This window comes from Mobula birostris, chromosome 1 (genome assembly GCF_030028105.1).
Source record: "Mobula birostris isolate sMobBir1 chromosome 1, sMobBir1.hap1, whole genome shotgun sequence".
Classification (NCBI taxonomy): domain Eukaryota; kingdom Metazoa; phylum Chordata; class Chondrichthyes; order Myliobatiformes; family Myliobatidae; genus Mobula; species Mobula birostris.
In genome coordinates, this window is record NC_092370.1 from 190593559 (window position 1) to 190617358 (window position 23800).

At 38.2% G+C, this 23800-nt stretch overlaps 1 protein-coding gene across 4 annotated transcripts in view; it reads left to right on the forward strand.

Moving 5' to 3' along the window:
- Positions 1 to 23800, forward strand: part of ralgapa1 (Ral GTPase activating protein catalytic subunit alpha 1) — a 210429-nt gene that overhangs the window by 184456 nt on the left and 2173 nt on the right. For 3 of the 4 annotated variants that reach the window (XM_072267609.1, XM_072267625.1, XM_072267634.1), the window contains one exon: positions 377 to 501. In XM_072267609.1, the coding sequence (XP_072123710.1) occupies positions 377 to 501 (125 nt within the window). Of the gene's footprint in view, positions 1 to 376; positions 502 to 1084; positions 1115 to 23800 lie in introns of all 4 variants that reach the window. The other variant, XM_072267616.1, reaches the window with a different exon arrangement.

The following is a 23800-nucleotide window of genomic DNA, read 5'->3' on the forward strand; positions in this document are numbered from 1 at the left end:
GAACTAGAAAACCTGTGACAGTTAGTAGGAGAGCTGGAAATCTCAACAAAAGTGTATCCACTTTCTTCAGTAGAGGTTGAAATATATTGCCAACAGATGCAGATAAATCTTTGCCCTATGTACATATGCTATTTCATTTAAAAAATTAAAATTCAGAGATGGAAATCTGAATTTTCTCCTGCATATATTTAATTTCATAAATTGCATTACAACTCCATTGTGGTTCCAAGCTAAGATACTTTCCAAACAATTTTTTATGGTCAAAATAATTATTTTTCCTGTTGACATGAATGGTTGCAATATTTACTTAACTACCATAGGATTATTTGAAGTTGGTTAGTTTAATTAGGTTGTTTATACTTAATTTGAATATCAGCTATGAGGAACGAGCTCGATATCTGGAAACAATTGTACAACACCACCAAGAACCAACTACTTTCGAGGATTTTGCTGCGCAAGTCTTCTGTCCGGCTCCTTGCCATCATTTACCATCTGATTCAGGTAACAGCAAATATTTTTGAATTCATTATTAAATATCCATAACAGTTGAATATTAGTTGGAGTTATATATTCAATCTGTAGCATTTGATTACTAAACATAATATTGATACTTTAATTTCAAGCACTTTTTTAATTAAATTGTATTGAGTCTACAATAACTTACAACTAGATTGGTATCTAGAGTTTATTATGGATTTGTAAAACAATGTATGTCTGGACTTTCGTAGGCAAGAGAAATTGTTCTTTCTGAAAAAATACTTTTTTTTCATTTTTCAAAAGGATTTCATTTTATTTTAAACTGTATGAGTAAGATTCAAAGATACCCTTTAAAATATTGTTTAAAAATTGTAGCTCGTGTTATAGTACAAAATACATAACAGATCTTTTTTAAACAGTACGAATTAAGATTTATTCCGTGGTGGTCCTTCATAAATTATACTGGCTTTCTGGTTGTATTGATATTAAACAGCCTTTTCAACCTATTTTGTTATTTGTAGAAATGGCAAACTCAGAGCTTTCCTGAACTGTGCAAATCAACGTTGTATCAAAGTGATTATTTTCATTGTTTTATTTTCCCCTTTAGATCATTAATTGTCAGTTCTGTAAGTCCAAGGTAAGATTCAGTGAGAGAGCTTACATTCAGGTGACTTCTTAGCAGAGCACTAAACACTTAACAGTTTAAATCAATCCTCTTGATGCTTTCTTCACACTAAAATCCCACGTGCTTTAAATACTACCTTCAACTATAGTTTACTAACCAGGCCTGCACGTCAAACTAACCTTTCAACGTTGAAATATATTTAATAAGCCAGGCTGATACGGATAAATAACACCTCTCTTCTTTTATTTCCCTCTTGCATGAACCAGAAGCAGTAGCATTAATGTATGTACTGTTTGGCTCTAATGTCAGCAGTAAGTATGCAACATGTAAATTAAGTTTTAGTTGCTATAAAATCTGGGGTGAGGTTTGTAACTGGAACAATGTTTAAGTTGAATATCTTACCATCGTTTTCAACAGCTCTGATTATATATAAAAAAATCAATTGCTTCCTCCTTTGTTCTCAGTTTAATTTCTTAATTAAATTTGATGAATTGTGGTTTCTTCAAGTTGTTGAACTTGATTATATGGAGAAATTGTTAATCATTGATTAAAATCACCTAAATCTAGTATCCACTGAGCTAACAAACACATCTTCAATTAAGTTAGCTCTCACAAATTGTAATTTCTCCGAAGTTTCTATATTGTGTTTAATAACATATACACCTTTATAATAAAAATACAAAGGTGAAAATATTGAAAGTTCTTATTTCATTGAAATACAAAAATCATTTTCAGGTTAATAGGCAAAGGAACTTTGGGGAAACACAACTGTACTTTATTTCATTGGCCATAATAATAAAATACCTCACTTGTGTCTTTTATTTATACTTTTTAAAGTAAAAGCAGCTATTCCTTAAAAGGTTTTGAAATCAATGTAAACGTGAATGAGGAACCATTCAGAATACAGTTTTTTTTTTAATCACGTGGTTACAAAGTTGCATAATCATATTGGTGAACTATATACTTATACTCACTTCAAAATGAAACACTTTTCATTTTAACATTGGTTAGAAAACGTGAGTTGAGGCTAGTTTGATAATTGTTATATTGTCTAATTAGAACATGAAACCTAGAACAGTACAGCACAGGAACGGGTCCTTCGGCCCACAGTGTTGTGCCAAACCAGCTAAAAATTATTTTTTTTTTAAACCCCAGAAAACTAATCCCTCTTACCTGTACAATGTCCATATCCCTCTGTCTTCCTCAAGTTCACGTTCTAAACATCTCTTAAAAGCCTCTGATGTATTTGCCTCTACCACCATTCCAGGCAGCACATTTCAGGCATCCAGAATACTGAGTAAAAAAACTTACCCCTCACATCCCTTTTGAATCTCGCCCCTCTCATCTTCAATGCACGCCTTCTGGTATTAAACATTTCTACCCTGGGGAACAGATACTCCCTGATTACCCTATCTATGCCTTTCATAATCTTATAAACCTTTATCAGATCTCCCTTAGCCTCCTCTGCTCCAAAGAAAACAACCCAAGTTTGTACAGACTTTCATGATAGCACATGCCCTCTCAACCAGGCTGCATCCTGGTAAACCTCTTTTGCACCCTCTTAAAAAGCCTGAAGGTCCTTCCTATAGCGGGAAAACCTGAACTGTATGCAAAATTCCAGGCTGCCTAACCAGAGTTTTATAAAGTTGCAACATAACATCTGGCTTTTAAATTCAATGCCTCGACTAATAAAAGCAAGCATTTGGTAAGATTTCTTAACCTATCGGCCTGTGTAGCCACTTTCATGGAGAATTAACTTGGACCCCAAGATCTCTCTGATCAGCAACACTGTTAAGGGTCTTGCCCATAACAATGTACTGTCTCCTTGCATTTTCCATACCAAAGTGCAACACTTCACATTTATCTGGGTTATCCTCCATCTGCCATTTCTCTGCCCATACCTGCAATTGATTTATGTCTTTGCCAGTCTTCTACATTATCCACGGCGTCACCGACTTGGTATCATCTGCAAACTTACTAACACTCATCTGCATTTTCATCCAGGTCATATATATACATCACAAACAGAAGAGATCCCTGCAAACCTCTGCTAATTATAGACCTCCAGCTCGAATAAGTCCCTTCAACCACTGCCCTTTGTCTTCTATGTGCAAGCCAGTTCTGAATCCAAGCAGTCAATTTGCCGAGGACCCCATGCATCCTAATTTTCTGGATTAGCCTCCCAAGAGGGACTTTGTCAATGGCCTTACTAAAGTCCATGTTGACAACATCCACAGCTCTACCTTCATCAATCTCTCTTGGCACCTTGTCAAAAAACTCATTCAAGTTGATAGACACGACTTGCCCCGCACAAAGCCATGCTGGCTCTCCCTAATTAGGCAGTGGGTTTCTAAATGCTCATATATCCTATCCCTAAGAATTTTCTCCAGTAATTTCCCTACAACTGATGTGAGACTCACAGGCCTATAGTTTCCAGGATGTTCCCTTGTTCTCTTTTTTAAATAGAGGTAACAACATTAGCTACTAGCCAGTCCTCCGGGATCTTGTCTGTGCCTAGAGAGGACACGAAGATACTGCTCAGGGTCCCGTAAACCCCATCTGCACTTTAATATTCACTAGGAGACCCAACACTTCCTCCTCCTTGACATATTTATGCACATAGCGCTGATCTCCTGGTCCTCTGTCCTTTTCCTTTGTAAATAGTGAAGCAAAGGACTCATTAAGTGCCTCACTCACATTCTACAAATCCAAACAAATGTCCTCCTCTTTATCCTTGAGTGGTCCTGCCCTCTCCCTAGTTATCCTCTTGCTCTTAATTTATGTATAGAATTTTTTTTTGCCCTTAACTCCGAGTGGAGTCATCGGGACGCCATCATAGCGTTTTTTTTTTAGCAGGCTTTCTCATTTTTACAAGGCCGAGTTGCACGAAAGCGTGCAAGGGAGCCGGATGGATTCGAACTCAGGAGCCTTCGCTACCACTATGCCACCAGCTGGCTATGTATAGAATGCCTTGGTGTTTTCCTTAATTCTACTTGCCGAAGACTTTTCATGGCCTCTCCGACTTTTCTAATTCCCCCTTAGTCCTTTGCTGGCTTCTTTATAATCCTCATGTGCTTTGTTTGATCCTAACTTTTGAAGCTTTACGTACTTTTCCTTTTTCTTCTTGACTAAATGCAGTACCTCTGGACGTCCAAGGTTCTCTTATCTTTCCATCCCTGCCTTCCCTTCTAACAGGAACATACTTTTCCTGTACACCGTGCAATTGATCTTTAAACACCCTCCACATGACTGATGTGGACTCGCCAGAAAATATGGTGTTCTCATTAAGCTCTTCTTAGTTCCTGCCTAATGCCCTTGAAATTTGTCCATCTCCAATTTAAGACTCTCCTACAAGCATCTATCCTTATCTATAGCTATCCTGGAAGTTAAGGAGTTGTGATCACTCTTCCCTAACTGCTCACTCACTGAATGGTCAGTCACCTGGCCAGGCTCATTACCCAACACCAAGTCCAATACAGACCCTCCTTTCATTGGACCATCTAGATACTGATTTTAAGAAACCCTCCTGGATACACTTAACAAATTTTGTCCCATCTAATCCCCTTGCACTAAGAAGTTTCCATTTATATAAGGGAAGTTGAAATCCCCCATGACAGCAACCCTATTAATTTTACACAGTTCCTTAATCTGTTTACATATTTGTTTCTCAATGTCCCGGTGACCATGGGGGGGGGGGGGGGGAGGGGGGAAGGTCTGTATTACAATCCCATCAGTGTGATTGCACCGTTCCTATTCCTGTTCTACCCAAATGGATTCGGTGTCTAAACCCTCCGTTAGGTCTCCATTCTGTGCAGCTGTGATATAGTCCCTGATTAGTCATACAACTCTTCCTCCCCCCCCCCCCCCCACCACCCCCAACTTTACCTCAGTCTCGTATCTGATTTAAAACTCTGAAAACCTGGTATGTTAATCACTCATTCCTGCCCCTCTCTCAGCCAAGACTCTGTAATGGCCGCAACATCGTAGTTCCACATGCTGATCCATGCTCTAAGTTAATCTCCTTTGCCTATAATACTCCTAGCATTAAAATATACACACTTCAAACTATCTGACACATCGTACCTGTTTTTTTGATTTTGCCTTTCAGTACTTTCCCTGACATCTATCTTCCTGATAAATTATTAATTGCCATGGAAAGTGAGCCAATTTATAGTAGTTTGACTATTAAGTTAGAACTATACTTCTACCCAACTAAAATTCAATGCAGCAATTATGCTTTCTTTTAATGGATTCAAAAATATTTAAAATTGCCTTTAATTTTCTAAAGGACAAACTACAGGTTAATACAAGCATAAAGTGTTAAGCTACACTTTTTTTTAAAAAAGAAAATTATAAATGTTTTCATTGAGGACTTGTTGCAAACTCTGACTTTCATCACTGACAGAAATATTATTGATCTGAAGACACTTCTGCTTTTTTTATAATTAGTGGGATAACCAAAATACTGTAAATGCTCAATATTACTCAACTTATTTTATAATTTTTTGTATTGCTTCTTGTAAAGCTGCAAAATATCATTAAAATTCTCCTTTCCCTTTAATGTAGAGTCAGATACACAATTTAGCCCATTTGCAAAAGGGTCACAGTTGACAAGGATGTAAAGGAGTGCACTGAAACTATATTGTTTTTTGCCAATTTGGAATGATTACCATGAAGAGCTAATCAAAGGCTGCTATCATGTTTTCAATATAATTGTGTATCTAGTAACTGGACTTTAAAAGCGAACATCTTGTTTGAAATCATACTATCATTTCCAATATTCGTCAGTTTTTTTCTTTAAATGAATGCTGTGCAGCATGTTTAACAGAAAATTGAAAAGGGTTATTTTAACTTTTATTCAAAGGAAATAGTCAATCATTGGTTCAAGTACAGTTAGGTGGTTAGTACTAGATCAGAAAATTCAGAGCCATGACACTCTTGAATGATTAGCTTCCATTCTTTAAATTATTAAATCTCATATCTTCCTTCGACCCTGGATAATATCTTTGAAAATATAATGCAGTCAATTTCAGTGTCAGCTCTAGGGTGTGACTGAAAGAGGAATTGCATGATGGGGGTACAGCCAAATTCTCAATATTTTTCCCTGCCATGTTCTGAATTCTACCTTGAAGTCAGTAGCTTCTATTGATGTTCCACTGATGCTGGCACCAATTCCCCTCTCTGTATATTTGTATAAAACAGTAATTTGAAATGTCTTGGTCTTGATTGTGAATAGCAAGAATGTTTCTAGCTGTCAGATTACAATTGCAAGGAATAATTTTATCCTGGCCCAATTGCATGCTCTACTAGCATGCCAAGAGTTAGAAATTCGGAATGAGAGTTTCTTGTTATTTTTCTTTCTCTTGCCTCCCATTCAAGGATAATGAAGTTGATTTTACTGACTCCAACCTATCAGGGGTTAATTGGTGCAGACCATACTAGGGGCTTTGTTGCTCAAGTAAAATTTGGTGACTTATCAGAGTTTGTATATAACTAATCTATCAACGGATCACTTTTAAAGTTTTCAGTAGCTGAAATAGTTAACAGGTTTGAAATATATATTTTGTGCTTTGGTGGCTTGAACATATCAAACCAAGTGGTACAATCTTTTCAAGATCATTTTTGCAGTAGTACACAAAATATGCTTTAAAAATTACTCCATGTAACTTTATTTCTAGTCGTTTAATTTTATTGTTGGAAATAAAATGCAAAAAAGTGAGATTTTTAATTTTGATCTTTAAATCTTTAGTGATTCTTAGTCAATTTGTTTCTTTATTTAAAAGTTTCTTTCCCTTTTGTGATCACTGCAAATACACTTGTATTGACTTATTGATGAGTTGAGATAATCTGATAGCGATAAATTTTATGAAATGTTGCTATTTTCTGGCATACATAGTGTGTCACTGATTTTCATCCTTGCAGGGAAGAGAAATGGCTGAATTTTAACTAATTTGTGAAAGTTTTTCCTACCTTCTTTAAACAATTCAAAATTCTTAATGTTTGACAGCTGATTTTTTTTTTTGCCTTTTTACTTAGGTTTACTACCTATAGTTGAAGGTTGTAATCATACGTAAAGGGATGGTTGAGATTAGGATATAATTCTATTATTCTACCTTGAATATATCATCAATTGTGAATCTACGTGCAACCTTCTGAGGCAGAAAATTCCAAATATTTAGTACCTTTTCAAATCAAGTTAGTGTTGTGACTCCTACTCTAGACCCCTCAGCCAAAGAATCTCATTGTATTTTACAAGATTATAAAATGGGTACTGTCATGGGGAAAGGGAGAGAGAAAACGCATGTCAGATGAAATTGAACTGGAACTAGTCTGCTATCTCACCCTGCACTGAGCAAAATTAGATGAGGTTGATCAGGATGACGTTATTTTATCTGGTAATTCTTCAGTGAGGTCAGGCACCATACTTCTGATATCTTGGTCCAGAATAGCCTTAAAAAGGAGGTGAAGCTGGAGGCTAAGCTTCTTTCAGAGAAATGTGTTTGGAAAGAGTTTTAAAACGTTGTCAAGTTAATTAGAATATATATTATAAAAAAATTTGGCATGAGAATGGGAACTAGCGTGATTTGACAGAGGATGGGGCAGTTGATATCCAAATAGTTGCAGCATGTAAGGGGACTGTGAGGAAGAGTAGGCGGTTGATAGGGCAAAATTGCAGTCAGTGGGAAAGATTGAAGTGTGTCTTTAAATTAAATTATGGGGAGCGTGGTTTCAATAGATTGGAAAAGTGAGGATAAAGTAAATGGTAGGAACCTTTAGGAAAGTCTCCTGAATAAATAAAAAATAAAAACATTTGGAAAGGAATAAGAATTCAATTTGTGGTAAAATGGAGGCAAAGCCAAAAAGGATGAAGAATACAGAACTGAAAGTGCTGTCTTTGAATGCACACAATATACAGAATCAGGCAGATGATCTTATAGGAAATTGTCACAGCTGAAAGATCACAGTTGGGAGCTTGACATCCAAGGATGCGCATTGTATCGAAAGGACAGACCAGTAGGCGGAGGGGGTTTGCTGGTTAAAAATAAAATGAAATTATATCCCTAGAAAGCAGTGAAATAGGATCAGAAGATACAGAATAGAGTTAAGAAACTACAAAGGTAAAAGTGCCCTGTCAGGAGTTGTATTCAGGTCTCAAGTTATAATAGGAGATAGAAATGTCACAATAGTCATTAAGGGGTTTCAATATGCAGGTAGATTGGGCAAAATCAGGTAGATGCTGGATCCCAAGAGAAGAAATTTGTAGAATGCCTATGAGTTGGCTTTATAAAGCAGCTTGTGGTTGAGCCCACTAGTGGAAAGGCAAGTCTGGATTGGGTATGTGTGTAATGAACCAGATTTGGTTAGGGACTCTAAGGTAAAAGATCCCAAATGGAGCAATGATCATAATGTGATAGAAGTCACCCTGAGGTTTGGGGGCGGGGGGGTATATCAGAGAGCTCTGGGCCTGTACTTGCTGGAGTTCAGAAGGATGAGGGAACACCTCTCTGAAACCTATCAAATATTGAAAGGCCTGAAAGGATGAAGTGGAGAGGATGTTTCCTATAATAGGGAAGTCTAGGGCCAGAGGGTACAGCCTCAGAATACAAGGATGTCCCTTTTGGAACAGAGGTGAGGAGGAATTTCTTTAGCCAAAGTGTGGCGAATCTGTGGAATTTATTTCCACAGACAGCTGTGGAGGTTGATAAATTCTTGAGTAGTAAGTGTGTCAAGGTTACCAGGTGAAGGTAGGAGAGCGGGGTTGAGAGGGATGATAAAGCAGCCACGATGGAGCAGACTCAATCGGCTGAATGGTTTAATTCTGCTCTTATGTCTCGTAGTCTCAAAAACAGATTTAAGAACTAAGGATTACTACATTAACACATCACAAAATATTTAAAATCAATGAGTTAACAATCAATAAAAACAATTTCTCTTCCAGTCTACAGGCCCTAATTCCAATGACTGGTGTATTGATCCCAAGTTGTATATGACATAGATCCCAGTTCTAAGGTGATTGTTGTATTCCAAGTAGACTTAATGTTAAGAGATGGATTGTCCATTCCCTGTTATCCATTTTTCTGCTTACCTGTAGAACGACTAACTACAACCAGCTCAATATGGCCCGTTTGGTTTTTACACTATTACCCTCACAGATTAAAAGGAGAGCAAATTTTATAATCAGGCACTGATGTAACTTGTGTTGGAATTTTACAAAGGTAACAAAAAATGACAGTAAATTGTATACTTCTTAGAATATAGATTTTTTAAAGGGAGCTAATTAAGTACAAAGAGGAAATTATTTTCAGTTTCATGAGTTTAACAATAGAGTTAAATTAAAAGTATAGTTAGTCACTTCAAGAGTGAAGTTGGAAAAAACTTCTCTGTGCAAAATGTAATGGTGGTGTAATAGGTTAGGCTGCATCTAAAACCTAAAACTGAGGATGATGGCAGTAAAAGATCTTGAGGACTAAGAAACTTAGAAAACCTACAGCACAATACAGGCCCTTCAGCCCACAAAGCTGTGCCGAACATATCCCTACCTTAGAAATTACCTAGAGTTACCCACAGCCCTCTACTTTTCTAAGCTCCATGTACCTATCCAAAGGTCTCTTAAAAGACCCTATCGTATTCGCCTCCACCACTGTTGCTGGCAGCCCATTCCACGCACTCACCACTCTCTGAGTAAAAAAAACAACAACAACTTAACCCTGACATCTCCTCTGTACCTACTCCCAAGCACCTTAAACCTGTGCCCTCTTGTGGCAGCCATTTCAGCCCTGGGAAAAAGTCTCTGACTATCCACACAATCAATGCCTCTCATCATCTTATACACCTCTATCAGGTCACCTCTCATCCTCCGTCGCTCGAAGGAGAAAAGGCAGCGTTCACTCAACCTGTTTTAGACAATAGGTGCAAGAATAGGCCAATCGGCCCTTCGAGCCAGCACCGCCATTCACTGTGAACGTGGCTGATCATCCACAATCAATATCCAGTTCCTGCCTTATCCCCATAACCTTTGATTCCGCTATCTTTAAGAGCTCTATCCATCTCTTTCTTGAAAGCATCCAGAGACTTGGCCTCCACAGACTTCTGGGGCAGAGCATTCCATATATCCACCACTCTCTGAGTGAAAAAGTTTTTCCTCAACTCCATTCTAAATGGCCTACCCCTTTTCATAAGGCCTGCTCCTCAATCCAGGCAATATCCTTGTAAACCTCCTCTGCACCCTTTTTATGGTTTCCACTTCCTTCCTGTAGTGAGGCGACCAAAACTGAGCACAGTACTCCAGGTGGGGTCTGACCAGGGTCCTATATAGCTGCAACATTACCTCTCAGCTCCTAAATTCAATTCCACGATTGATGAAGGCCGATACACCATATGCCTTCTTAACCACAGACTGTTGGATAAGGACAGTATAAATGCTGGAAAGACACGCTAGTTCAGCCACATTTGTGTGGGAGAAGAAAAGAAAATCAGATGTTTGGCTTTTCCTCAGAGCACAGGAAACAGGCATGTTTTAAGTTGTAAAGAAAGGAGAAAGGTACAAAGGTTATTAAAGGAATGTTCACAGTGGGGTGGAGACCAAAAGTGATTGAATAATATAAATATCAGTGAAGGTATGTAAATTGCAGCTATCTGGAAGAGGTGAATTGGGAAGTTGGGGAGGGGGCAATGCTGAAACTGAGATACAGAACATTTCACTTACTGAAAATCTGAAATAAAGGAGAATACTAAAAGTACCCATCAAGTCAGCCAGCAAGAGAAGACAACAGAGTTAACATAATAAGCTGATGATCTTCCATCAGCACTAGCTAATTCTGAAATGAACTGGAAAGGCTGGATATCTGATATTGTTAAATTCATTGTTGAATTCTGAGGCTTGTAACATTCCAAATTGAATGCTGTCCCTTGAGCATAAGTTGAGCTTTGTTAAAATAGTGCAAGAAGTCAAAATGAAATAGAGAATTAATGTGGCAGACAGTTATCCACCATGCTCTTATAAATTGAATGGAGGTATTCTACAAAGTAGTCACTTCGTCTGTGTTTGATTTCTCCAATGTGAGCACTGAATGCAGTACATTAAATTGGAAAAAGACAAGTGCATTATTGTTTCAGGTGTATTCACATCCCTCAATGAAGAGAAGGAAGAGATAAAATAGGTTGATGTTAACATTTTTGTGATATGTGTACAAGAGCTAACTGAATACCAGCAGTTACCAGTTTCTCATTGCATAAAATCAGTCTGCTTTTCTATTTTTCCAATAATAATAGAATTCACTCACTTAATATATCATCAATATTTTTATCACATTTTGGATTGTGCAGGTAATGCATCAACTTTTTATCATCAACAAACCTTGATGCATTATACTCAAAGCTATTATCCATAAGACCGTAAGGCAAAGGAGCAGAAGTTGGCCATTCGACCCATCAAGTCTGCTCTGATACTTTATCATGAGCTGATCCATTCTCCCATTTAGTCCCACTCCCCTGCCTTCTCACCATAACCTTTGATACCCTGGCTACTCAAATACCTATCAATCTCTGCTTTAAATACACCCAATGACTTGGCCTCCACTGCCACCCATGACAACAAATTACACAGATTCACCACCCTCTGACTAAAAAAATTTCTTCGCATTGCTGTTCTGAATGGGTGCCCTTCAATCCTTAAGTCATGCCCTCGTACTAGGCTCCCCCACCATGGGAAACAATTTTGCCACATCCACTCTGTCCATGCCTTTCAACATTCGAAATGTTTCTATGAGGTCCCCCCCTCATTCTTCTAAACTCCAAGGAGTACAGTCCAAGAGTGGGCAAAGGTTCCTCATATGGTAACCCAGTCAATCCCGGAATCATTCTAGTGAATCTTCTCTGAACCCTCTCCGACATCAGCACATCCTTTCTTAAATAAGGAGCCCAAAACTGCCCACAGTACTCCAAGTGAGTGCCTTATAGAGCCTCAACATCACATTCCTGCTCCTTTACTCTATTTCTCTAGAAATAAATGCCAACATTGCATTTGCCGCCTTCAACACCGACTCAACCTGGAGGTTAACCTTAAGGGTATCCTGCATGAGGACTCTCAAGTCCCATTGCATCTCAGAACTTTGAATTCTCTCCCCACTTAAATAATAGTCTCCCCATTTATTTCTTCTGCCAAAGTGCATAACCATACACTTTCCAACATTGTACTTCATTTTCCACTTCTTTTCCCATTCTCCCTATCTATCCAAGTCTCTCTGCAGACTCTCTGTTTCCTCAGTACTACCAGCCCCTCCACCTATCTTTGTATCATCAGCAAACTTAGCCACAAAGCCATCTATTCCATAATCCACATCATTGATGTACAGCGTAAAAAGAAGCGGCCCCAACACGGACCCCTGTGGAACACCACTGATAACCGGCAGCCAACCAGAATAGGATCCCTTTATTCCCACTCTCTGTTTCCTGCCAATCAGCCAACGCTCTATCCACATATGTAACTTTCCCATAATTCCATGGGCTCTTATCTTGTTTAGCAGCCTCATGTGCGGCACCTTGTCAAAGGCCTTCTGAAAATCCAAATATACAACATCCACTGCATCTCCCTTGTCTAGCCTACTTGTAATTTCCTCAAAAAATTGCAATAGGTTTGTCAGGCAGGATTTTCCTTTGAGGAAAACGTGCTGAGTTCTGCCTATCTTGTCATATACCTCCAGGTACAATAACCTCATCCTTGACAATCGACTCCAACAACTTCCCAACCACTGATGTCAAGCTAACAGGTCTATAATTTCCTTTTTGCTTCCTTGCCCCCTTCTTAAATAGCGGAGTGACATTTGCAATCTTCCGGTCCTCCGGAGCCATGCCAGAATCTATAGACTTTTGAAAGATCATTGCTAATGCCTCCGCAATCTCTACAGCTACTTCCTTCAGAACACGAGGGTGCATTCCATCTGGTTCGGGAGATTTATCTACCCTTAGACTATTCAGCTTCCTGAGTACTTTCTCTGTCGTAATTGTGACTGCGCACACTTCTCTTCCCTGACACCCTTGAATATCTGGTATACTGCTGATGTCTTCCTCAGTGAAGACTGATGCAAAATACTCATTCAGTTCTTCCGCCATCTCCTTATCTCCCATTACAATTTCTCCAGCATCATTTTCTATCGGTCCTGTATCTACTCTCACCTGTCTTTTACTCTTTATGTATTTGAAAAAGCTTTTAGTATCTTCTTTGATATTATTTGCTAGCTTCCTTTCATAGTTCATCTGTTCCCTCTTAATGACCTTCTTAATTTCCTTTTGTAAGGTTTTAAAAACTTTCCAATCCTCTGTCTTCCCACTAATTTTTGCTTCCTTGTATGCTCTCTCCTTTGCTTTAACTTTGGCTTTGACTTCTCTTGTCAGCCACGGTTGCAATCCTTTTTCCATTCGAAAGTTTCTTCTTTTTTGAAATATATCTGTCTTGCACCTTCCTCACTTCTCACATAAACTCCAGCCACTGCTGCTCTGCCGTCCTTCCCACTAGTGTCCCTTTCCAGCCAACTTTGGCCAGTTCCCCTCTCATGCCACTGTCTAAGGTGACTCTAGGCCCTAAGTACTGAACTTTGTTTCCCCAATGGATTCCAGCTTGTTCTCTGTTTTGCAGTAACTTCTGGCTTTCACATCCCTTTTAACCCCCCCCCCCCCTTCCCCACCCACCTACTTTTCCCTTCACTTATCACCTGCTATCTTGTGCTCTCCCCCCCCCCCACCCCAGTTTTATTCTGGCTTCTGCCCCATTCCTTTCCAGCCCGAATGAAGAGTCTTGGCTTAAAATGTCAACTGTTCATTTCCCTCCATGGATGCTGCCTGACCTATTGAGTTCCTTCAGTGGTTTGTGTGTGCTGCTAAGGAAGTAATAATGAAAAGCAATGGCTGCAAGCAATTAAGTAATGGTAAATTTATATTAAGATTTTTAATAGTATTTGATATTTTTGACATCCACAAAGTTGATTGCACAATTTCCCCATCTCTAAGTTTTAAGACTTTGATTTATTCTGGGCATTCCCTCCTCTCCAGGGTCATATACAGTACTGTGTAAAAGTCTCGGGCACCCTAGCTATATATACGTGCCTAAGACTTTTGCACAGTACATCATCTCCACCCCCGCTACAATATCTGTATCTCATATTTCGAGGTGAGGTAAGCTAATCTGGGTCTGTTAACATTAGGGTGGCAAAGTGAAAGGAAGCTTGAATCAAAATTCCCCTCAATGTTAATTTGTGGGGATCTGGGTGTTGCTGCTAAGAACATTTATTGCTCTTGAAGTTAGTGTTGAACTACAATCTTAACCCTTTGTGTTGAAGATACTCCCATAGTACAGTGGAGTAAAGAGTTACAGGATTTAGATGCAGTGACAGGGAAGGTGCAGCAATATATCTCCAAATCAGGATGGTGTAAAACTTGGAGGGAATTTGCAGATGGTGTTCCCATTTATATGTTATCTTTGTGCTTGGTGGTTGACGTGCAATCAGAGTAGTCTAACTGAGTAACTGCAGTACATTTTATAGGTCAGAGCACACTGAGTGAGTAACCAAGGTTTGGAGTGGTTGGTGAGATACCAGTCAGGTGAACTGTTTGGCATCAAGGTTCTTGAAAGTTATTGGAGCTGCACTCACCCTGGTAAATGGGGAGTGTTTTATCACACTCCTGATTTGTGCCATGTCTGTATGTCTGTCTGTCTGTCTGTCTGTCTAGGTACCATATCCGATGCAGACTTTGGTGACCATGGTTTTCCATATAGATCCATCCTTCATTTTTTGGATGACTTCCATTTCCTCGATGTGTAGCCACCTGGCTATGCTTTTGATGTACATAAGCCGAGGTCTTCCTTTAGGTTTGCTCCCCTCAATCTTTCCAGAGAGTATGAGTTTTTCTAGTTCATCATTCCGCACGATGTGTCCTAAGAACCTGAGTTATCTTTCTCTTATTGTTGGTATGAGTGATTGAATTGCTTGGGCTCTTCTGAGAACTTCTTCATTTGATGTGTGTGTGGTCCATGATATTTTTAACATTCTCCTGTAGAACCATAATTCAGCTGCTTCTCGTCTCTTTTCCATGTGGGTAGCGAAAAAAGCCCTGGGCTATCAAAAGGTGAGCCACTCATTACAGGATACCCACCTTCTGATCTGCCAGTATACTTGTGGCTGTTCCAGTTGAGTTTCTGGTCATTGGTTTTCTTTACACCCTCACCCCACCAAGTCCCCATGGATGTTGATGATGGTAATAATGCGTTTCTCTTACTGGAGATGGTTGCCTTATATGGTGCAAATGTTATTTTTCACTTAATACTTCAAGCATAAATGTTATCTCGGTCATTCTCTGAGAGTTTCATGCACTGAGAGTTTGAAAATGGAATTCACTGTTGTAAAATCATTAGTGGTCTGCACCTGTCCTGGCCATATGATAGAACGGAAGATTATTGATGAAATAGCTGAAATTGGTTCGACCTTGGACACAAGCCAGAGCAATGTTTATATTGATATCTAGGGGCAGGGATGGTTGATCTCCAACAACCACAGCCATCTTCATTTGTTGAGCCCAGCCTTTGAGTGTTTCCTCTTGGATGTCCATTGATCATTTTTATCCTGGGTCCCTGATGTTCCATTCAGTTAAATGCTGCTTGATGTTGAAAGCAGTCACCTCTGCCTCACTTTTGGTATTCAGCTCTTTGTTCTATATTTGAACAAAGGCTGTGATGAGATCTGGTGTGGAATGATCAAAGTGAAACCCAAACTCAGCAATATTAGTGAGCAGATCAGCAATGAATAAGTGTCACTTTATAGCAATTTGAATGGTGTGACCTTGATGGTTGAGGATGGACTGATTGGACAGTGGTTATCTGGTTTAGATTTCTCCTTTTCATGATGGGCTCTTTTAAGGTGAAGTGAAATAGTTTAGCTAGAGAGACAGCTAATTTAGGAGCACAGGTTTCAGTACTATAGCTGGAATGTTGTCTGGTCTCATAGCCTTTGCTCTATCCAGTACTCTCAGCTTTTTCTTAAATCTCAGGAGGAAGCTAAGGAAGATCTGTTGGCATTTCTTGCTGAATATAATGGCTTGTGCTGTACTCCACTATCATTGTTGGGAATATTCCATGATTTTAGTGTTTCAGGTCATAGACTTTTTGAGAACATTTTGGCTTAAAGTTGCAAATAAAGCTGGAGGATGAATATGACAAAGAGAATATCGTTGATAGGGTGAGTGCTCATCCCCACACTGAGGATCCTGAAAAGCCTACTTTTACCTGAGTATGTTGCAGCCTTTGGGACCCAGTATTGAATTTCGCAGCTTTAGGTAATTTGTTCTTCCTTTTTGTACCTAAGTTCAGTCTGAAATAGGTCATTCATTTGTGATATTGATACAGTTTTCCTCAATGCGTTAGCATTCCCTCCATGTGCATGTTTCCAGAATTTATTCCAGACATCTAGCAGTTGCTTTGACTTCCATTTCCTGGTCTCAGTCTGTCCCACTTTGCATGATGGAGCTCTCCTTGGTGCATAAACAAGGCATTATAAGACCTTAAGACACAAGAGCAGAAATAGGCCATTCAGCCCATTGAGTCTGTTCTGCCATTCCATCATGGCTGATTTATTATCCCTTGCAAACCCATTCTCCTGCTTTCTCCCTGTAACCTTTAATGCCCTTTCTAATTAAGATCCTATCAGCCTCAGCTTTAAGTATACACAATGACTTGGCATCCACAGCCATCGGTGGCAATGATATCCGCAGATTCACTACCTCATCTCTGTTCTAAGTAGACGTCCCTCTATTCTGAGGCTGTGCCCTCTGGTACTAAGTACCAACAAGAAGAAAGTACAGGAGCCTGAAGACACATATTCCAATGTTTTAGGAACAGCTTCCCCACCACTGTCAGATGTCTGAATGGACTAATAACCCATATACACTACCTCGCTTTTTTTTTGTTTTCTTTTTGCACTACTTATTCAATTTAATTCATGTGTGTGTATGTGTATATTTATATATAAATATGTAATGCTATAGCGCTATATTGTTTTTATTCTGTATTGCAATGTACTGCTGCTGCAAAACAACATATTTCATGACGTATGCCAGTGATAATAGTTTTGATTCTGAGTCTTCAGAAGTCCTGGAATCAATATTACCAACAAGATATCCTACAGAGAGGTCCTACAGGTTCTGCTCTGTTTCTGAGTTAAAACATATAAACAGAGAATTCAGCCACATTTTTGTGTTGTATAATTCTCAGTACAGCTCTGTTGGGTGTTACTTGATTAATCTTAGCAAGTTGAAGACATTTGTGAGAACTAAGCAGTTGTGCATGAAAGTATCAGCATTACTGCCATGCTAGTAGCGCAATTGGGGGATGTCATAAAGGAAAAGGATATTATTGTGAATAGGATATGTGTTTCTTCTTGGACCTGCTAGAACAAAGATATTGGCATTACAGACGTACTTAGAACTTGGGTTGGGAGAGCAGTCAGCAAAGGAATTTGACTTTGTTGTGACATATTTGGTGAGGAAAAAGTATTCTTGATCTTACAGTGCTAAGTTAAATAAAGCTCTTCTTATCATTGACAAATATTAGATAAGCAGTCATATACCACGCACATTTAATTAATTCCTTGCTGTCTTCAGTGAGAGAATTAGTCCAAGGATAGCAATTTTTAATTTTTTTTATTATTTATTGAGATACAGTGTGGAATAGGCTCTCCCAGCCCTTCAAGCTGTACCATCTAGCAACCCCCAATTTAATCCTAATCACAGGACAAATTACAATGAACAATTAACCTATTAATGAGCACATCTTTGAACTGTCGGAGGAAACTAGAGCACTTGGAGGAAACCCATGCGTTCATGGGGAGAACGTACAAACTTCTTCCAGACAGCGGTGGGAATTCTTTATTAATTTTTGCAGTACTATAGAAATGCAACTTGTTCTCCATTGAGGTTCTGGATGATTGAAGAAGAAAGATGATAAAAATAGATTTATGTTCTTTGAATTTGCTAACTTATACCCAATTACTTTGGCATTAAAATGTTCAGATCGTACTATGATATATAGAACTATGCAAAAGTCTTAGGCACAGGTAAAAAAAAAATCTATAAAGCAAAGATGCTTTCAAAAATAATGAAATGAAACATTTCTAAATGTCAAACAAACTATAAAGAGCAGTAAACAGTAAAAAATTAAGTCAAATTTGGTGTAACCCTCCTTTGCCTCTAAAACTGCATCATTTATCTCAGGTACACTGTTATGCAGTTTTATAAGAAAATCTGTTGATAGGTTGTTCCAAGCACCTTGGAGAACTGGCCACTGTTCTTCTACAGACTCTGGCTGTCTCGCTTGCTTCTCTCTCTCCCCATGTCATCCCAGACAGCCTCAATGATGTTGAGATCAAGGCACTGTGGAGGCCAAACCATCTGTTGCAGAACTCCTTGTTCGTTTTTTTTTTCGCTGAAGATAGTTCTTTATGACCTTGGCTGTGTGTTTGGGGTCATTATCCTGCTGCAGAATGAAGTTGGGGTCGATCAGACACCTCCTTGATGGTATTTGGTGATGGATGAGAATCTGCTTGTACTTCTCAGCACTGAGCATTCTATTAACTCTGACCAGATCACCAAATCCATTTGCAGAAATGTAGCCCCAAACCTGCAGGGAACCTCTGCCGTGCTTCACTGTTGACTGCAGACATTCATCTATGTAGCGCCCTCCAGTTCTTCTATGGACAAACTGCCTCCTGTTTGAGCCAAAGACTTAAAGTTTTGGTCCGTCAGTCCAGAGCACCCCAGTCCTTGCATTTTTTTTTTGTGTACAGGTGAGTCTCTTGCCTTTGTTTCCACTTTGGTTTCTGGTCCTCAGCCTTGCTTGCCCGTTTCTTTGTATTCCTTCAGAAGAGCTTGGACAGCACATCTTGAAGCTCCTGTCTGCCACAAAATTTCTGTTTGGAAGAGACATTGCTGATGCAGGATGACCACCTTGTGTCTTACTGTGCTCACTCTTGCGCTGGTGTAAGAATTGATTATTTGAAGTTTAAATTGTTACATCTGCCATACCCTCACCTTTTAGTTTGGTTGTCCTTCACCCCAGTTTGATTCCTTCTATACTCATTTCTATTTCAGTTAATTTGTTTAGTTCATTCAACTCCTTAATTATGTCATTGATCTGTTCATTATTTTTGTTCCATCAAGCACTGGGCTGTATACCTACAAAGTAATCATTTTTTAAATTTGAAAAGTGAATATTAATATGTTACTTTAATGAAATACCACAATTTCTCTGTAACATTTAATTTTTAGAAAGTGAATATTTGGCAATCTAAAGTGTGCTATTTTCTACTGGCACTAATGCAGAATGCAAAAAAAAAATCATGAACAAAATTTATATTAAAATCTAGGATGCCTAAGACTTTTGCGCAGTTCTGTATGCTCATGTAAGTTTTAGTCTTTAAAACTTTGCATTGTTTGAACATTAATTAAATAGTGCAGAATGATAATTATATTATCGTTTAGATAGACGTTAAGCGAAGAATGTTGTAGGAATTAGACTGGTGTTATGGACAACGTTTATCCCCTAATCTGAAAATAAAATGAGCCTAAACATACTATACTTAATACCAATAGTTCCCCAAGGAACTGCTGATGTTATTTTCCATGCAGAATGGCTTGCACCTGATTACAGTGTTTGTATATTGCAATCCAGAAGTTAGAAACGAGTCTGTACTCTAGGCAAGGTTCATCTTGCCGTGGGCTGAAAGGCCAAATACACTTATTATTTGCTCCCTCAGATTTGATGCAGTGACGGCTAGCATAGATTATCCTTTCGTGGGGTTGTTGACCTTGTTAAAGAGGTAAGTACAGGAAGTGGCATGCTTATTTTTCTTCACTTTAGGCCTTTTTTTCCTATTTCTAGTAACTTAAAGCATTTTAGTGCCACTACCTACATTACCTACTCTCACTAATCTTAAAAACTAAAAGGCTGTGACATCTGAGGGAAGGTGGCAAGTTGAATCCAGAATTGGCAGAGCAGCAGGAAGCAACTGTACTGTTTAGGAATTCTAATGGTCAGAAGTTCCCAGAAATTTTTGATCATGAGAAAAGAAGTTGTTGGCTGCTGGAAACTATCACTGGATCTGTCAGTGCTGAAGGAAAATGACAAATATTGTTCAATTCAAATGTGAGGAAATGCATTTGAGAAGAACAACTGAAGCAAGAAATACCCAATAAGTAGTCACTTACTAAACAAAGTAATCTTGGAGACAATGTTCACAGATGCCAGTGCATTGGATGCTCACGTTATGGCTGTTTGGGTAATGGAAATTTACCCTTACAGGATTCACAAATCATTACCCACAAATACAAGTTCTGGAGAGCAAAATTTATTCTGTATCTTAAGTTTGGGGGTGGGAGTTGAATTGGAAGCATAATAAATAAATTAATTTTCAATGGATTTTTTTAATGCAGAGGGCATGCCTTTGTATTACAGAAAATTGTGAAATGGGCTGTTTTCTAGAAACCATGACAAAAAAGCAGAGGTAGACTATTTGCCCTCTCAAACCTGCTTTGCCATTTGATAATATTAAGGCTGATCCAAGTTTCCTCAAGTCCATTTTCCAGGCCTCTACCATAATTCTTGATCCTCTCTGTTTCAGCTTTGGATGTATTCCCTAATTCAAATTTGTGGGGCAAGAATTCCAAAAATGTTTAACACTTTGGAAGAAGAAACATCCTCCTCTTTCTTAAATACGTGTTCCTTATTCTAAGATTACACCCTCTGGTCCATGAGATGAACATCTGATCTGTAAGACTTCCCCTGAATCTTGTATGTTTCTCTTATTCTTCTAAACTCCAGAGAGTACAACCATAGATCATTCTGGTGTATCTTCTCTGAAATGCCTCCGATAAAATATATATTTGTCCTTAAATAAAAAAAAAATGAATGGTTAACAGTATACTAATCTGGTCAGTTTCATAGGACTCCTGCCCCTTTGACCTCCAGATTCCTTTTATGTTGCATCTTCCTGGATGGACCTCAAGTGCGTCTGTTTCTTTCTCTAAATCATTCATATAGTAAATGGCTGTGGTCCCACACTGATGTCCATTGGTTATTGGTTACCAATCTGAAAATTATACTCATTTCCTGTCAATTGCTTCCTATTAGCCAATCATCTGTGTATAATAATATATTATTTTAAATACCATGAGTTTTAATTTGCAAAATAATCTTTCATGTGGCACCTTGTCAGATACTTGTAAATTCCAATGTATCACATTTACTGATTCCCTTTTATCTACTTTGACTGATACCCTCGCTTAAAGATAGCTAATAAATTTGTCAGACGTGCTCACCTTAATGATCTGACATTTTCCCAAAATTGGCATTATACTAACTGGACTAGAGTTACCTGCTTTTTGCCTCCCACTCTCTTTAAATATGACAACACAATGACAGTCTTCCAATCCTCCAGTTCTTCCCACCTATGCTTTCACTGTCTCTGAAACCACCTTTTTTTTTTAGGATGCAAGCCATAAAGCCTTCAGCCCTTTAATTTCCCTAATGCTAATTCTTTAGTGACAGTGAGAATATTAATTTCTCCCCTGTATTATTTAGTATTTATAGGATGCTCATGGTATATTTGACTGTAAATACTGTTGCAAAATATCAGTAATTCCTAAATGGTTTCTTCCCTGCCTCCCAGCTTCATCTCTAAGGAGTCAATGCTCACTTTGACCTCTCCGAATATTTTTATTGGCAGTTTTTATATTTCTTGCTAATTTGCGATCAGTGTGCGTTCTTCTTGGTTATAAACCTATATATTATATAAAGCAGTAATATGCACAGTATTAATCAGTGCTTTACATAAATAATGTGTTAAGACTGAAGATAATGCAGAGAAAATATATAAAAATTGCACAAGGAGTGGAGATTTTGTCTGAGGAGATCTCCGCTTGGTTAGGTTTCTTTTCTTGAAAACAAATCAAATGTGAGATTTGACTAAGATGTGAGATCTGTAAAACTATGAATGACCAAAGCGGAATAAACAAGTCTTATCTATTTCCCTTGACAGAGAGATCAATAACTGAGAATTGGGGATATGATAAAAGGATTGGAGGGATATTGAGGTAGATAAATACTCATCTAGAAATTGTTGGAGCTTTATAACTTGTTGCTTTAAAGGGCAATGGGCGAGAAATTCACATTATATTTAACACAGGCTCTTTGAGCATTAAAGTACAGTAATCTTTGGGGCTAGTGAACGAAATCTGCGGATTGATTTTTTTCTGAAATGCTTTCTTTCTTTCATGTGATATTGAAAACTATCAGCCAAATTACTACCAGCTCTGCTACAATGTTTGTCATTCTGTGGCCCCTCCCTTTCTGTCTCTTTCTCTTTGCCTCCTCAGCATCTTCATATGCAGTATTTGACAGAAAAGTTCAGTAACGAAGGATTTTAGTATAAAATATAGTTGCATTTTTGACTTAGTAGACACTGACAAACTGAATCAGAGCCCATGGAGACCCCATCCATCCATTATCTTTGTATTCAAATTGAAAGTGCAACATTATAATGAGGGAATTCTGGACAGGTGAGGAGTTAATGCCTTTTTATATTTGTGTCTTTGCTCCCTTCTTAGATTTACAGTATTTAATTGTTGTGTGCAACATGCAGTGCCAAATGCTTTATTATGTGCTTGCTCCAGTATTATTTCCTTTTAAGTGCAGAGATCCCTAGGTTCAATTTAATATTTTAGTAATACTTTGAGTTGTCAACAGTGAACCAGCAGAATCTACTGCAATCATAACATTTCGTCATTCTAGTCTGAATCTTCCATTTAAAGGCATCCCGTGCTTATAAGACCTAACAGTGCATTTCTATTGGATACTTCTTATAGGTTTTCTGTATGAAATGTTCAGTATTTGAGATGAGTATGGTTCTCTAAATATCCTTATTTCCCACAGTGCATATCAGTTTAAAGGTGTTCAGATACAGACTTGTCAGGTGTGGCATCAGGAATTCTGCTCATTATCTCTGTTCTGTGCTTTAATTATTAATACCCTTCAACTTTAGTATTTGTGTCACTTCTCACACCTGTTCTCTTTTTTCCCCCTTTCTCTTGTTCCTGTCCTATTCAATTTTTTGCTTCATTTTCTTCATTTTAAAGAAAGAAATGCTGTGATATTTCTTCTTCTTCCTAAACCTCCACTAGAAAACATTGGGCTCATCAAGGTAAAGGGCAAAGGCTTGAAACGGAAGGTCATTCACGCTAGCTATGAATGGTATGCTGTGTAAAATTTAAAAACAAATTCCTTCAACCTGTCATTTTTGTTTACTTGATTAACTTTTTGTAATTGAAAGAAATGTATTGTTAATACTTTCATGGAAAAGAAACTGTTCATTATATTTATATAATTTCAAATGTTCCGTAAAATTACATTTCCAGTCCAAATAATGCTTTAATTTGGACTGCAGAGGACCATAAAATATTTTCCTAGCTAATGTGTTTTTCAGATCAAACTTTCAATTTGATTAAAAATGGGTGGAAATTAAATTGTGTAGCTAAGGTGTCTGCTTTTTATTTGAGACCTGTTTCAGATGTATCCTTGGTAAAGAGGTGTTGTATTACCTAAATTGAATATTCCTTCAAATCTAGTTGACTTAGCAAATATGGGGTTGTTATTATTTATTA